Source organism: Phocoena sinus, chromosome 17 (assembly GCF_008692025.1).
Source record: "Phocoena sinus isolate mPhoSin1 chromosome 17, mPhoSin1.pri, whole genome shotgun sequence".
Lineage (NCBI taxonomy): Eukaryota > Metazoa > Chordata > Mammalia > Artiodactyla > Phocoenidae > Phocoena > Phocoena sinus.
In genome coordinates, this window is record NC_045779.1 from 24,058,048 (window position 1) to 24,072,234 (window position 14,187).

The following is a 14,187-nucleotide window of genomic DNA, read 5'->3' on the forward strand; positions in this document are numbered from 1 at the left end:
GCATCGGCAGGCGGATCCTCAACCACTGCGCCACCAGGGAAGCCCCCACTTCCACTTTATAGATGAGCAAATGGAGAAGTTAAGGAAGTTGCTGAGGCCACGCAAAAAGTAAATGGCGGACCCGGGATCTGAATATGGGCGGTCTGACACCAGCCGACCCTGGAACTTGGTTCTGAATGGTGTCAAAGCCCTGCTTTTCCTCTCTTCCATCCTGCCTCGTAACTGATGGCAGTATTGTGTGCCCTGGAATAAAGCCCTGGAAAACATGATTCGGCTCTTTCTCCCACTGGCCTCCACATTCCAGAGTTATTTGTTTTACATCTTAACCATTTTTAAGTTCTATTTGGGGACATGTTTTATAAAGCATATAATAATACACTTAGAGAGTACTGTATGGTATTATTTCTAAATAACTAAAATGGGCTATATGCCTGTAATTTGTCTCCTGATTGGGTGTGACCTCAGAAGAGTTTAAAGAATTCTTAATCATAGTCTGCAAAAATCGTGGCTAATTTTTCCCATATGTTGAGTATATTTGTGTTATATGAGTCAACCCCAGATAGGGAGAATCCACTTTCTCTGCCCCCGGTTTTACAGTAATGAGACACGTCACAGATAACAACACTAGGAAGTACAACATAATGTCAGCCAGTGCCAGGCACTGTGTTCAACAATACAACGATACAAGGTGGTTGTCGTAGAGCTGAGTCGAGGGCATTGCTTGAAAGAGGTCCTGTGACCGGCTAGAGGTTACAGCTTGTAAATCCCAGTCAGGACTTGCCTCACACCAGAGCAGTAATACAGAGGTGTGTCCTTCCGTAACTATGTTGGAGAAATTTTTCTTTGTGATTTTCTATCTCCCAAATGGGAAAAAAAAAGAAAAAAAGCCCCTTGTCTTGGTTTTAATCTCTTCTAACATAATATTGTGAACCCTCCATCAAAGTGTTAATAAAAAACAAACCAGCTAAAGAGGTAACAATTAAGCACTACTATTTCAGGCCTGCAGACTGTCTTTCTGGCCTGAAGCCTCTTGGAATGGCCCTCAGATAGCAGGTTGATTAGCTCCTATTTGCTTGCTTGGGGCCTATTATGGACTGGATTTTGTGTCCGCTCCACCCCTCTTCACATGTTGAAGCCCTAATTCTCAGTGTGGTTGTGTTTGGAGATGGGGTCTCTAAGGAAGTAATTAAAGACAAATGAGGTCCAAAGGGTGGGACCCTGATCCAATAGGATTAGTGCCCTTAGAAGAAGAGACACCAAAGGGCTCTCTGTCTCCCTACCCCCCCAAAAGAAAAGGCCATGTGAGGACATATCAAAAAGTTGGCCCCTGACAAGGCAGCAGGAGAGCCCTCACCAGGAACTGAATCAGCTAGCACACTGATCTGAGACTTTTGGCCTCCAGAATTGTGAGAAAATAAATGTGGGATGCTTAAGCCACCCAGTCTATTATGGCAGACTAACACACAAGGGCCAAGAGCTCTCAGCTTTCTGCCATGAAAAGACAGGGAAAGAAATGGAGATAATTAGGGGTCATTGGGGAAAAACAGGTCAAAGAAAGCAGTAATTAACCATGGTCTTCTCCCTACCCCTATGTCCATAGCCTTGGGCTAGAAAAGACTGAAACGTTCCATTGGTGGATACCATCGACCTTCTGGGCTATACACCTCCGGGAAGAGGTCTTACCCAGGGAACTTATTAAAGCCCCAAATTCAGGAAGTCCAGTGTAGGCAAATGAATAAATAAAATTCTTCAAACCTTGGGATTTCGCAGAAGGAGATTATTTCTACTTTCTAGGAAGCATACAAAAGCATCCCCTCTTCAATACCAGGTCTCAAAGACATGGGAGAAAAGGAAACCTTAAATGGGGTTGACAACCTCAGAGTACTTGCTTTGGAGTACAAGAAATGTGTTCTTTAATGAGGATTTAATAAAATGGCAACTGCTCTGTTCTTCAGTTTGGATAAAGTTGAAGTCACCACGGATACTAGTACCTTGTCATTTAAAACTTTTAGAGGTTCTGTCTGAAAATCCTATTACACAAATTTAGGAGGTGGGGATTCACATGTTCTCAGAGTCAGCCTGGCTCCCTGTCTTCTGGAGGTGGGACTAGCACCCCTGGAGAATTCAGGGATGGTTGCTGGCACCCAGCCAGTGGACATGTGACAGTCCTATGCCTGGGTGGTGTGGAGTTGTGAGATCCAGCCCCCTGTAGAAGGGGGCGGACAGCAAACAGCCAGTTTTTTTTTCTTTTAAAAAAAGCATTGATAGAGAGTAGGGCAACATGAAGAACATTTTTAGTAGTAAGCCTCCTTGTCTTCTTTCTAGAATTAAACAAAAGCCTTCGAAAATGGCAGCTCCCTCCATCCCCTTACCTTTATTTTTAGATAGCGATGGCAAGCTTAACTGCTGAAACAGTCTAAAACCAGATAGATTGGGAATTCTCTGGCGAAAGGATAAATCAGAAGCTCATATAGGATTTTAGTGGGATACCTAGTTAACTCAGTTACTCTATGTACTTTCTGTCAAAGCTCTAGTCCAGAACATCCCTGGTAACCAATCGATAGCAAAATGAGGGACTCTGTCCACAGTGTCCACAGAGAGAAGAGTTTTAAAATTTCACTGTTAAAAAAACCAACAAGAGGAGGTATCCTGGCTGGTATCCTACCGTGTAAGACATTTAGGAACTTTGGAGGACACGGAACTGGTGAAATGCCAGAGAGAGAAAAACAAACATCGTATATTAACGCATATATGTGGAATCTAGAAAAATGGTACAGATGAACTGGTTTACAAGGCAGAAATAGAGACACAGACGTAGAGAACAAATGTATGGACACCAAGGGGGGAAAGCGGGGGGTGGTGGGATGAACTGGGAGATTGGGATTGACATGTATACACTAATACGTATATAATAGATAAGTAACGAGAACCTGCTGTATAGCACAGGGAACTCCACTTCACTGTACAGTAGAAACTAACACAACGTTGTAAAACAACTATACCCCAATTAAAAAAAAAAACACCACACGGTGTGATGTCACACTATACTTCAGAAGGAGATGATTTAATTAATAGAACAAAGGGGACAATATTCCATTTGGGCTGGTCATAGAGGTAATTTGAAAGGAAGTCTGAACTGGGCTGTTCTGTCTACACACTATACTTGTTTTTACACCAGATGAGCTTTAGGGGGATGCTCTTGAAAATTCTGCTCAAATCAAAGAAGGGAAGGAACGGAATTCGGAATAGCAGGTCTCTGTCATTCTGTGATTGTAGCTGCCTTGCTGGCTTAGAAAGGTTGTCTCAAATGTCATGTCGAGAGCCACTCTGGGTCTTTTTATGTCTATCCAAAAAAAAAAAAAAGTCGCCAGAAGGGCTGACTGTTTACCTCTGACACCCACCTTAGGGGATCATTGTTCCTGCCAGAAACAAAACTAATACCTACATGTCCAAGCTATGCTTTTTAAATGTTTACTAACAGGGCATTCATCGTATTCTTGCTTTTTGAGAACAACCAGCAGCTCCACTCTTCGTGAAGGAGGCACCTTTCATAATTATTCCAGATCCATGATCCTGTTTAAAAATCCTATTCTAGGAGTATTTTCTGGAAGCCACAAATTCTCGAATGCTGCCAGCAGGATGCTTTTTATTGTTGACTATTCCTCTAGGGAATTTAATAAATATTCATTGACAGAGCACAGCGTAATTGACTGAGCCACTTTCATTTTTATCAGCTCCACGGGAGACCTTGGTATTTGCTGGAAACCTCTGGGAGTTGCCAGCGGTTGCAATAAGAAGCTTTTGTGAGGTCCATAGGGAGAGGGGCGGAGAGGAGAAAATAAGGTTAATGTCTATTATCATAAGCCACTTTCCTGAACCTTATCAGGAGTTATAAACCCCCTTGAGCATCAGCGGTATGGGGGTCTATGGATATTCTGTGATAAGCTATAAAAGACCCGATATCTTTTTAAATGAATAGTTAAGAATCAAGCACATTCATACTGAGTTTTCAGACAGTAATCATTTACCATATCAAATCAATTCTTATATACTACTTAAACCCGATGGCATATTTCAGCACTCATTTATTTGCAAATTACCCCTCAGCATGGACTATTCAGGCTTTGGAAGAAAAAAAGTGATTTCAATTTCTACTATTTGAACTTGCAAAATGACATACCCGCAAACAATAATTTCAAAGTCAAATCTTATAAAGTTACTCATAATGATAAATGCCATTTACGTATAGGATCTCTTTCTTTTATGTTCAGGGTCTGAGTTCAGCTATTAATTTTATAGAGCCTTTTGGAAACATACAAATACGCCACCCACGCAAAACATCTTGATATATTTCCAACAAGTTGTTTATCAACTGATGAAACTGTCCTTTAGTTTCTAAAATTCCAGTCAAAACACCTTTTTACAAAGAAGTTGGGCCTGTCTGGACCATGAGACGCCTCGCTGAGTTTACAAATATCATTTAAAAAAAAAAAAAAGAATTCTTCTGGCATTCCAATTTTCGTCTTTTTCTTGCATGTTTCTACAATTTGTTCTCTAAATATACGTTTGGCTTTGACCAGATTTCTGGCTTTTTGCTTTTCTACTTACTGGAATGCCTGTGAAGGTAACTGGAGGAGACTGCCAAGAAATGCTGAAGCTGCTGCCATTGGGGGTGAACTTGGCCGATCCTGGAATGTTCACAGGGGGCGTGGCCTGTCAAATAGAAAACAGAGGAAGTTGTTATGAAAGAATATTTCACCTCAGAGTCTTAAGCTGTCATTTCCAAAGCAGGGCCTCAGAACTAATCTCAGCTACATTAATGACTAAATTATAATAGGAGGAAATTAAACACAGTCAAAGAGAGTAGCTAGAGATAAAATTTTTATCTATCTAAGCAACTGAAGGTATAAAAGGAGAAAGTTTTTGACTACCGATTTCTGAAAAGAAATCTGCTTATACATACATATACCTATTTTAGGACATCTGTGATATACAATTCCTCACTATTAAGTTGGGGAGTCACTTTTTTATGCAGTGATGGTAGGTTGTAAATTACAACACTTTGGGAGGGTAATTTGGCAATACATATAAAAATTCTTAGCGTTCTGTATGTTAGCTATTCCACTTCTAGAATTTATCCTCAGGAAATGGATATAAGGATGTTCATTGCAGAACTATGTATTATATTTAACAAAACTGGAAACACATGTCCAATAATAGGGAAAAGGGTAGATATATCATGATATAGCCACGGAGCCATTAAAAATGATGCTGTTGAAGAATACTCATTGGCGTGGGAAAATGTTCATGGGATATTAAGTGGAAAAAACAAAGCATAGTGAAAACAGTACTACAATAGATTCCATTTTTTTTTTAAATGAGTATACATACACACACAGAATACTTTTGAAGGACATACCAAAAATATGAACCAAGGGGCTTTCTTGTTGTTGGGACTAAGGATGGATTTTCTTTCTTTGCTTATGTTTCTAATATTTTTATGCTGAGCATTTATAATATCTGTAAACAGAAAAATCCCAATATTGTGAATATATGGTTTGCGAAGGAACTTCTAGATCCCTTAGTGTGTGTTCCAACTCTCACTATATAGATAAGCAAAATAATTTAATTAAGTTGGTTCAAGCCCATGATTTCAGACCTAAATGCAACACTGACAAACAAGAACAAAGGAGTGAATAATTCTTTTGACCGCCGTTAAGAAGAGTCAGGAATGAAAATTATTGCATCAACTAATTTAATAATTAGCTCTATTCCATTGCTCTTGAGTTGAAGTCTACTAAATAAATGGCTGAATTCTTCCTCTACAGTTTTAGTTTTTCTACTTTTATACATACAGTTGCTAGTGACAGTGGTTTTGTAACTGACACCACTGGAAAATATTTTGGCAATACATAGCTGTTCATGTTATATCCTAAGATTCAATAATTACTCTTCTGGAAATCCAAAGAAAAAATAAAGCTACTGGCACAGAGGTATCCTCTGTAGATTTACTAATGATAATTAAAAAGCTGGATAGACTAAAAAGTAGATCCCTAACAAAAGAATGATTAAAACCATTTAATGTTTTTATTTAATTGAATTCGGTTATATATTCAGTTCTATGGAAAGTGTTTATAAAACAAGGGTGGGAGAACACAATTACAAATATGTACAGGAGATTTTTCTTCTAAAAAGTTACATAAGGTGGTTGATAATTATGGGAAATTTTTTTTTAAAATTTGAGTGTATTGAAACTTTACTAAACCAACACTTAAAAGAGTTCATAATTGCTGGGGGAAAAGGAGCTTTAGCCGTGTCCTGTATTTGCAGGATTTGTCTCTAAGGTCTTATGAGACTTTGGAGTGAAGGAGAATCCCCTAGAAGGTCTGTTAAACACAGACTGCTCAGCCCCACTCCTCCTTCTGGTCCCACAGGTCTGGGGCAAACCCAAGAAATATACATTTCTAACAAGTTTCCAGGTGATGCTGACACTGTTGATTTGGGGAACACTGACAACCACAGCTCCAGTCTGAGAGAGTGAGTTACCAATTCAGAAAGGAGTGCACTAAGTCCCAGACTGGGGTGCAGGACGAAAGTGGCGTTGTGTCAGCACTTTTCAATGCTCATCTTTTCACTTATTTTATTTAACAGGTACTTATATCATGTTCCAGGCACCCTTCTGTGAGTTTTACAGTATTAAGGATTTTAATTCTCATAACAGTGTCTCAGGGATCGGATCTTCAATCAGTACTGCAAAGTCCAAGGACCTACAGGGTTTCATCTGTGCGAGATTCTGGCTTTAAAAGGAGAAAAAGAGTCAGAATGCTACTGCTTTTGGTCAGGAGTAAAGTGATTACTCTCACGGTCCCTTGCCAGTCACCTGGTAAGCGTGGTCGGTGTGCACGAGGTAGAGGGTGGTGGGAGCAGAGCGGCTCAAGGGTGTCATCAATTTTGTCTCAGTTTTGGCACAAGGAGTTTCTGTTCTGCTGGAATCTGGGATGGGGAAAGTAGGAGGCGAAGCCAGGGACTGGGAGGGCGAAACCGGGGCCAGGCTGCTCAGTCCGTCTGCCACCGAGTCCGTGTTGAGCTTGATCTCAGTGTAGTAAAAGTCTTCTTCTCCATCACTGTAGTCAGACTCCCCAACACGCCTAATGCAAAAGAGAGCAAAACAATCCTACTCACCCAAGCCATTTTCCTGCCTTGAAATCTGGCACATCACATGCTGTTCCTTCTGTCTGGAATGCTTTTCCTCTGTTCTGTCTGCCTGGCAAACTCTTACCTATCCTGCAACACTCAACTGTCCACTTCCAGGGAAGCCTTCCTTGACTTCCTAAAGCAACTTATTCAATTAACCAACCAATCAATCAATTATTCAACAACAATTCATTGAGAGTCTACTATGTCCTGGCTCTTTTTTTAGAGTCCCACTATTACAGTGAACAAAACATAAATAGACTCTGCCCTGATGGAACATACAGTCTAGGGGGAGAGGCACACAAGAAACCCATAATGGAACACATCAAAAAGAACAAAATACGTAGGAATAAACCTACCTAAGGAGGTAAAAGACCTGTACTCAGAAAACTGAACACTGATGAAAGAAATTGAAGACAACACAAACAGATGGAAAAATATACCGTGTTCTTGGATTGGAAGAATTAATATTGTTAAAATGACCACACTCCCCAAGGCCATCTACAGATTCAATGTAATCCCTTTCAAAATACCAATGGCATTTTTTACTGAACTAGAACAGATAATTTTAAAATTTGTATGAAAACACGAAAGACTCCAAATAGCTAAAACAATCTTCAGAAAGAACAGGGCTGGAAGAATCATGCTCCCTGACTTCAGTATAAAGCTATAGTAATCAAAATAGTATGGCACTGGCACAAAAACAGACACATAGATCAATGGAGAAGAATAGAGAGCCCAGAAATAGACTCACGCACTTGTGGTCAATTAACCTGCGACAAAGGAGGCAAGAATATACAATGGAGAAAAGGCAGTCTCTTCCATAAGTGGTGCTGGGAAAACTGGACAGCAACATGTAAAAGAATGAAATAAGAACACTCCTTAATACCATACACAAAAATAAACTAAAAATGGATTAAAGACCTAAATGTAAGACATGACACCATAAAACTGCTAGAGGAAAACATAGGCAGAACACTCTTTGACATAAATTGTAGCAATATTTTTTTGGATCTGTCTCCAAGCAAAGGAAATATAAGTAAAAAATAAAGAAATGGGACCTAATTAAACTTGAAAACTTTTGCATAGCAAAGGAAACCACTGACAAAACAAAAAGACAACCTATTGAATGGGAGAAAATATTTGCAAGTGATATGACTGATAAGGGGTTACTATCCAAAATATATAAATAGCTCATTAACTCAACATTAAAAGAAAAAAAACAAAACAACCCTATTAGAAAGTGGGCAGAAGATCTGAATAGACATTTTTCCAAAGAGGACGTGAAGATGGCCAACAGGCACATGAAAAGATGCTCAACATCACTAATCATCAGGGAAATGCAAATTAAAACCACAATGAGATATCACCTTAAACCTGTCAGAATAACTATCATCAAAAAGAACAAAAATAACAAATGTTGGCGAGACTATGGAGAAAAGGGAACACTTGTACACTGTTGGTGGGAATGTAAATTGGTGTAGTCACTGTGGAAAACAGTATGGAGGTTTCTCAAAAAACTAAAAATAGAACTACCATATGACCCAGCAATTCCACTCCTGGGTATATATCTAAAAAAAAAAACAAAACAGTAATTCAAAAAGATACATGCACCCCAGTGTTCATAGCAGCATTATGTACAATTGCCAAGATATGGAAGTGACCTAAGTGTCCATCAACAGATGAAGGATATAGAAGATGTGAGATACACACACACACACACACACAATGGAATACCATTTGTAACAACATGAATGGACTTGGAGGGTATTATGCTAAGTGAAATAAATCAGATTCAGAAAGACAAATAATGTATGATGTTACTTATATATGGAATCTAAAACACACAAAAAACTAGTGAATATAACAAGAAAGAAGCAGACTCACAGATACAGAGAACAAACCAGTAGTTATCAGTGGGGAGAGGGGAGGGAGGAGGGGCAGTATATGGGTAGAGGATTAAGAGGTACAAGCTATTATGTATAAAATAAGCTACAAGGATATATTACTGTACAATACAGGGAATATAGCCAATATTTTATAACAACTATAAATGGAGTATAACCTTAAAAAATTGTGAATTACCAGAATGTACATCTGTAACTTATATAATATTGTACATCGACTATAACTCATAAAAAAAGTAAACCCATAAGGAAATAGACATTTAATACATCAGGTAGTGATAAATCCCAGAAGGAAAAATTAAGCAGCATTAAAAGTGTCCTTAATCAGTGTAAATGACGGGGTCATCATTTTAAATAGTGTGTTCAGAGGAAGACTCTCCGAGGAGGTAATATTTGAGCAGACGTCTATATGAGGTGAGGGAGAAACCCATGTGGGAACCATGTGGGAAGAATGCACAGAGTCCTGGGGTGGGCCGTCCTGGCACTTTCCAAGAAGGGCAGAGAGGCAGGTGGCTGGTGCTCGGGGCACCAGACAGAGAGAAATGAGAGAAGAGTGGCAAGGAAGGCAGAGGCAGGATCGCACAGGGCTTTGTAGCCCTGGGGAAAGACTTGGGATTTTGTCCTGAATGTGATGGAAGCTTCTGTGGATTTTGAGAACTCTGAGTTACTTTTTATTTATTTTTAAAAATTGAAGTATAGTTAATTTACAATGTTGTGTTAGTTTCAGGTGTACAGCAAAGTTATGTATTTATATTATATATATATATATAAAGCATATATATATTCTTTTTCAGACTCTTTTCCATTATAGGTTATTACAAGATATTGAGTATAGTTCCCTGCGCTATACAGTAAGTCCTTGTTGTTTATGTTTTATACACAGTACTGTGTATTTGTTAATCCCAAGCTCCTAATTTATCTCTCCCCAGTTCACCCCCTCTCATGCTATGCCCTTTGGTAACCATAAATTTGTTTTCTAATGCCATCTAATGCCATTTGTAGCAATATGGATGGACCTAGAGATTTTCATATTGAGTCAAGTAAGACAGACAAAGATCATACGCTACCACTTATATATGGAATCTAAAAAAATGATACCAATGAACTTATTTACAAAACAGAAATAGACTCATAAGTTACTGTTTTTTTTTTTTTTTTTTTTTTTTTTTTTTTTGCGGTACGCGGGCCTCTCACTGTTGTGGCCTCTCCCATTGCGGAGCACAGGCTCCGGACACGCAGGCTCAGCGGCCGTGGCTCATGGGCCCAGCTGTTCCGCGGCACGTGGGATCTTCCCGGACCGGGGCACGAACCCGTGTCCCCTGCATCGGCAGGTGGACTCTCAACCACTGCGCCACCAGGGAAGCCATCATGAGTTACTTTTTAAAAGTATCACTCTGGCAATTGTCTGGAGAGAGAAGAGAGGAGAGGAGGGCAAGAGGGGTGGGAGGCCAGCGAGCAGACTGTGGAGCTGATGACAGTGGCCGGGCGAGAGGTGGGAGGTGGAAGTGACCTGAGCTCTCAAATCGGGGAAGTATTTTGCACGTTAGGTGTTAGGACTTAATTCTGAACTGTTAGATCCTCTGAGCTCCCTGTGAGGTGCGTTCAGTTTATTTAATTCACTTTATGTAATGACTTGGTACATTTCTGCAATTTTTTTTAAACCCCCGTCGCCTCCCTAAGACTGATTCTCTAGGGCTATGTCTTGCTCATCTTTGTGTCTCACCACACATATCAGCGCATCTGGCCTACAGTAGGTGCCTATTAAATGTTGAATGAATGAACGAAGGAAGCTGATGTTATAGCACAGTGATTCCCAGCATGAATTCTGGAGTCGGACCTCCTGGGTTCAAATCCTGACAGCTTCTAGCTGTGTGTGTGATTTTGGCAGCCTGCACCCTTATATAAAATGACGTAGCACAGCTGGCCCACCATATCTGTGGGTTCCGCAGCTGCAGGTATGGAGGCCTACTGCATACGTGCTTAGAAGTGTACCGCACACATAATAAGCACTGAGTGCGTATTAAATAAAAATAAGGCTGATGTTAAAAGGCCTCAATGTTGTGACTTCCCTGGTGGCGAAGTGGTTAAGAATCCACCTGCCAACGCAGGGGACGCAGGTTCAGTCCCTGGTCCGGGAAGATCCCACGTGCCGTGGAGCAACTAAGCCCGTGAGCCACAACTACTGAGCCTGCGCTCTAGAACCTGCAAGCCACAACTACTGAGCCTGAGTGCCACAACTACTGGAGCCCGCACGCCTAGAGCCCATGCTCTGCAACAAGAGAAGCCACCGCAATGAGAAGCCTGCACACCGCAATGAAGAGTAGACCCTACTCGCTGCAACTAGAGAAAGCCCACAGGCACCAACGAAGACCCAAGGCAGCCAAAAATTAATAAATAAATTTATATGTATATTAAAAAAAGCCTCAATGTTTACTATCACCAGGAAAAATATCTTCTAGTACTTCAGCAGTTTTTCTCCCTGAGACATGGAAAATTGTACTTTTCCACAGAAAGCTTTGCATAAAATAACTGTCGAGTAAATAATAACATTTATTGGATTTATGAATTTCTAGGGAAATGGTGCACATCTGGCCACTTGGTTTTATGGGATAGCCTCTGCACATCTCCCTTCCCTGGGGCATCGCCAAATTTCATGACCATATCCAGCAGGCGCAGGACGCTGACTCGGAATAAACTTTTTTCCCACTTACAATCCCTGTATAGAACTTAAAACACAAGTCTCCCCTTCTCCTCGGCCTTTCTGTTTAGCCACATCGGGGGCTTCTCCCAGCCTCGTTCCGTTTCCCCTGAGGTCTCAGGAGGAGGCGTCTAGGGACGTGTCTGCACTGTTCCAGGTCAGGCTGGGCTTGGCTTTCCTACAAGCAGAGCATGGAAGACCCCAGAGAGTGGGCTGAAGAATGTGAGCCTGTTCTATTCCTGTCCCCACTTCCTCTCCAGTAAAGGGCAGGCCGAGTTGCTACTGGCTGCCTGAGTGCCACTAATAGACGCACAGGCCTGGGGGAAATTGTGTGTCCTACACGGGGATAAACCAGGATCAGCCCCTGGTGTATAAGAATGGAGTGAGACTTAAGAGAAAAACAGTGTACTTTTTATACTGGCATGGCATGCACGGCAGCTACATCAGATGCAAGACACATATTTGGGGGTTCTGGAATGCCCCCTTCTTCCCCTAGGTCCCACAGCCAACACTCATTAAAAATGCCCCATCCTCCTACAGTCACATCACGGAGGACATGGGTTAAGGCAAAGGCGGTCCCCTTCCGACCCCTACCCAGGTCCATGAGAGCTTCATATACAGACAGAGCAGCCTTGGAGTCCTGCTAACCCAGGCCCATTCCTGTGCGATGGCTGGCAGGGATGTGAATCGTAATTCACCAAGGCAATGTGAAGCACACAGAGTAAAAAGGGAATCCCAGGGAAGTGAATACAGCAGCTGCACGTTGAATTTCACCCACCATGAGAGCACCCCGGAAGCTCAAAGGAAAATTCTGTGAAGCCGTTTATAGTCTATAAATACATATATGTGGCATGTGTTTCTGCGTAGTGCTGAATAGGATTCGAATCGTTGGGCAGAGGGACTTTAAAACAAATACCCCAGGTCCTGATTATAGCTTCCAGAAGCCCTTCCTAAACCTTTAAAGAACTCTGAGCTATTTACTCTGTGAGCTGTGCTGACAGTGAGGTTTGAGAGGAGAAGCTGCAGGATCTCCTTCTCCGAAGCCTTTAGGAACAGGAGGGCATTCTGCCCCGCAATGTTTCAGTGTGGTGCTTCCTGGAGGATGAAGTGGACCCTCAGGCTAGTGGAGCAGATGCCCTGCTTTGCTGGGCCACACCCACGGCGCTTGGTGACTTTCCACGTGCTGTGCCCTGGAAGGGTCTGGCTCTGTCTCCAGCATCCCAAGCCTACAGGTTAGGGAGATAGATCTCTGCTTCTCTCCAGTCACTGAAGGGGCCGATCCACACCAATCAGCAATATCACCTTAGAACCAGTTCTTGTTTTCTTTTTCTACCACTTTTTTTTAATGGATGATGCATTCCCTAAATTTATCCATTGCTGGGCAAAGTGACTGTAGTGTTTATTTCTCAACACTCATCTTTTTGAAAGGGCTTCTCCGTGTCCAAGCATTTTGGGGGCTGTTCGTGGATTTGCCTTAGGCACACTGGTTATGACTTACAGCTTCTCAAGGTCTCTTCTCAGTCCCAGATCCCTGGACAAGAAAAACCCAGAGACTAGAGCACAAGGCAACTGAACTACCATTGCCCCTCTGGAGTGGCCCCCTAATCCCTGTTGCTAGAAACTTAGTTTCATCTTTCCTTAGAATGGTTTCTATATAACACAAGGAAGTTGTACAAATAAAGGACTTATTTGGGCAACAGAAAATGATAGAGCAGGTCATCAGGCATCATAAGAATAGCAACAGCAGCACTGATTGTCACTGCGGTTCTTAAACCCTTTTCAGGTTATATCTGCCTTTGAGGCTCAAAGTCATGAATACACTCCATTGGGAAAAAAGTGCACATCTAATTTTACAGACAATTTCAGGGGGTTCAAGGACCCCTTACCCTACCCTACCCTACCCTAGTGGTCCACCTTTTACAAATTATTCTAACACACCTTTTAGTTTTGACCCTCACACATGCCCCTGCAGGGCTGATATAATTAGCCTCATTTTCAGAAGGACCTGAGGCTCCAAGCAGTGACGTGTTTAATATCACTTAGTGCAGCGGTCCCCAACCTTTTTGGCACCAGGGACCAAAGTTTCTGGAAGACAATTTTTCCACAGAGCGGGTGGTGGAGGAGGATGGTCCAGGCGGTGATGCGAGCCATGGGGAGCGGCTGTAAATGCAGGTGAAGCTCCGCTCACTTGCCCGCCGCTCACCTCCTGCTGTGCGGCCCGGTTCCTAACAGGCCACGGACGGGTACCGATCCTCGGTCCTGGGATTGGGGACCCCTGACTTAGTGAGTATATTAGGGAGGCTTTACAAATGTAAGTCACCTTCTTTCCACTTGCCATACTGGCCTATATTATCTGCAGTGGGCATCTCCATGGTGATTAGGAAGATC

The 14,187-nt window shown here is 41.8% G+C and overlaps 1 protein-coding gene across 1 annotated transcript in view; it reads right to left on the minus strand.

Annotated features, from left to right (window-relative positions):
- Positions 1–14,187, minus strand: part of ZNF704 (zinc finger protein 704) — a 217,442-nt gene that overhangs the window by 16,803 nt on the left and 186,452 nt on the right. Inside the window, exons 6-7 of the mRNA XM_032609965.1 lie at positions 6,881–7,148; positions 4,609–4,713 (exon numbers count right to left, since the gene is read on the minus strand). Of these exons, the coding sequence (XP_032465856.1) occupies positions 4,609–4,713; positions 6,881–7,148 (373 nt within the window). The remainder of the gene's footprint in view (positions 1–4,608; positions 4,714–6,880; positions 7,149–14,187) is intronic.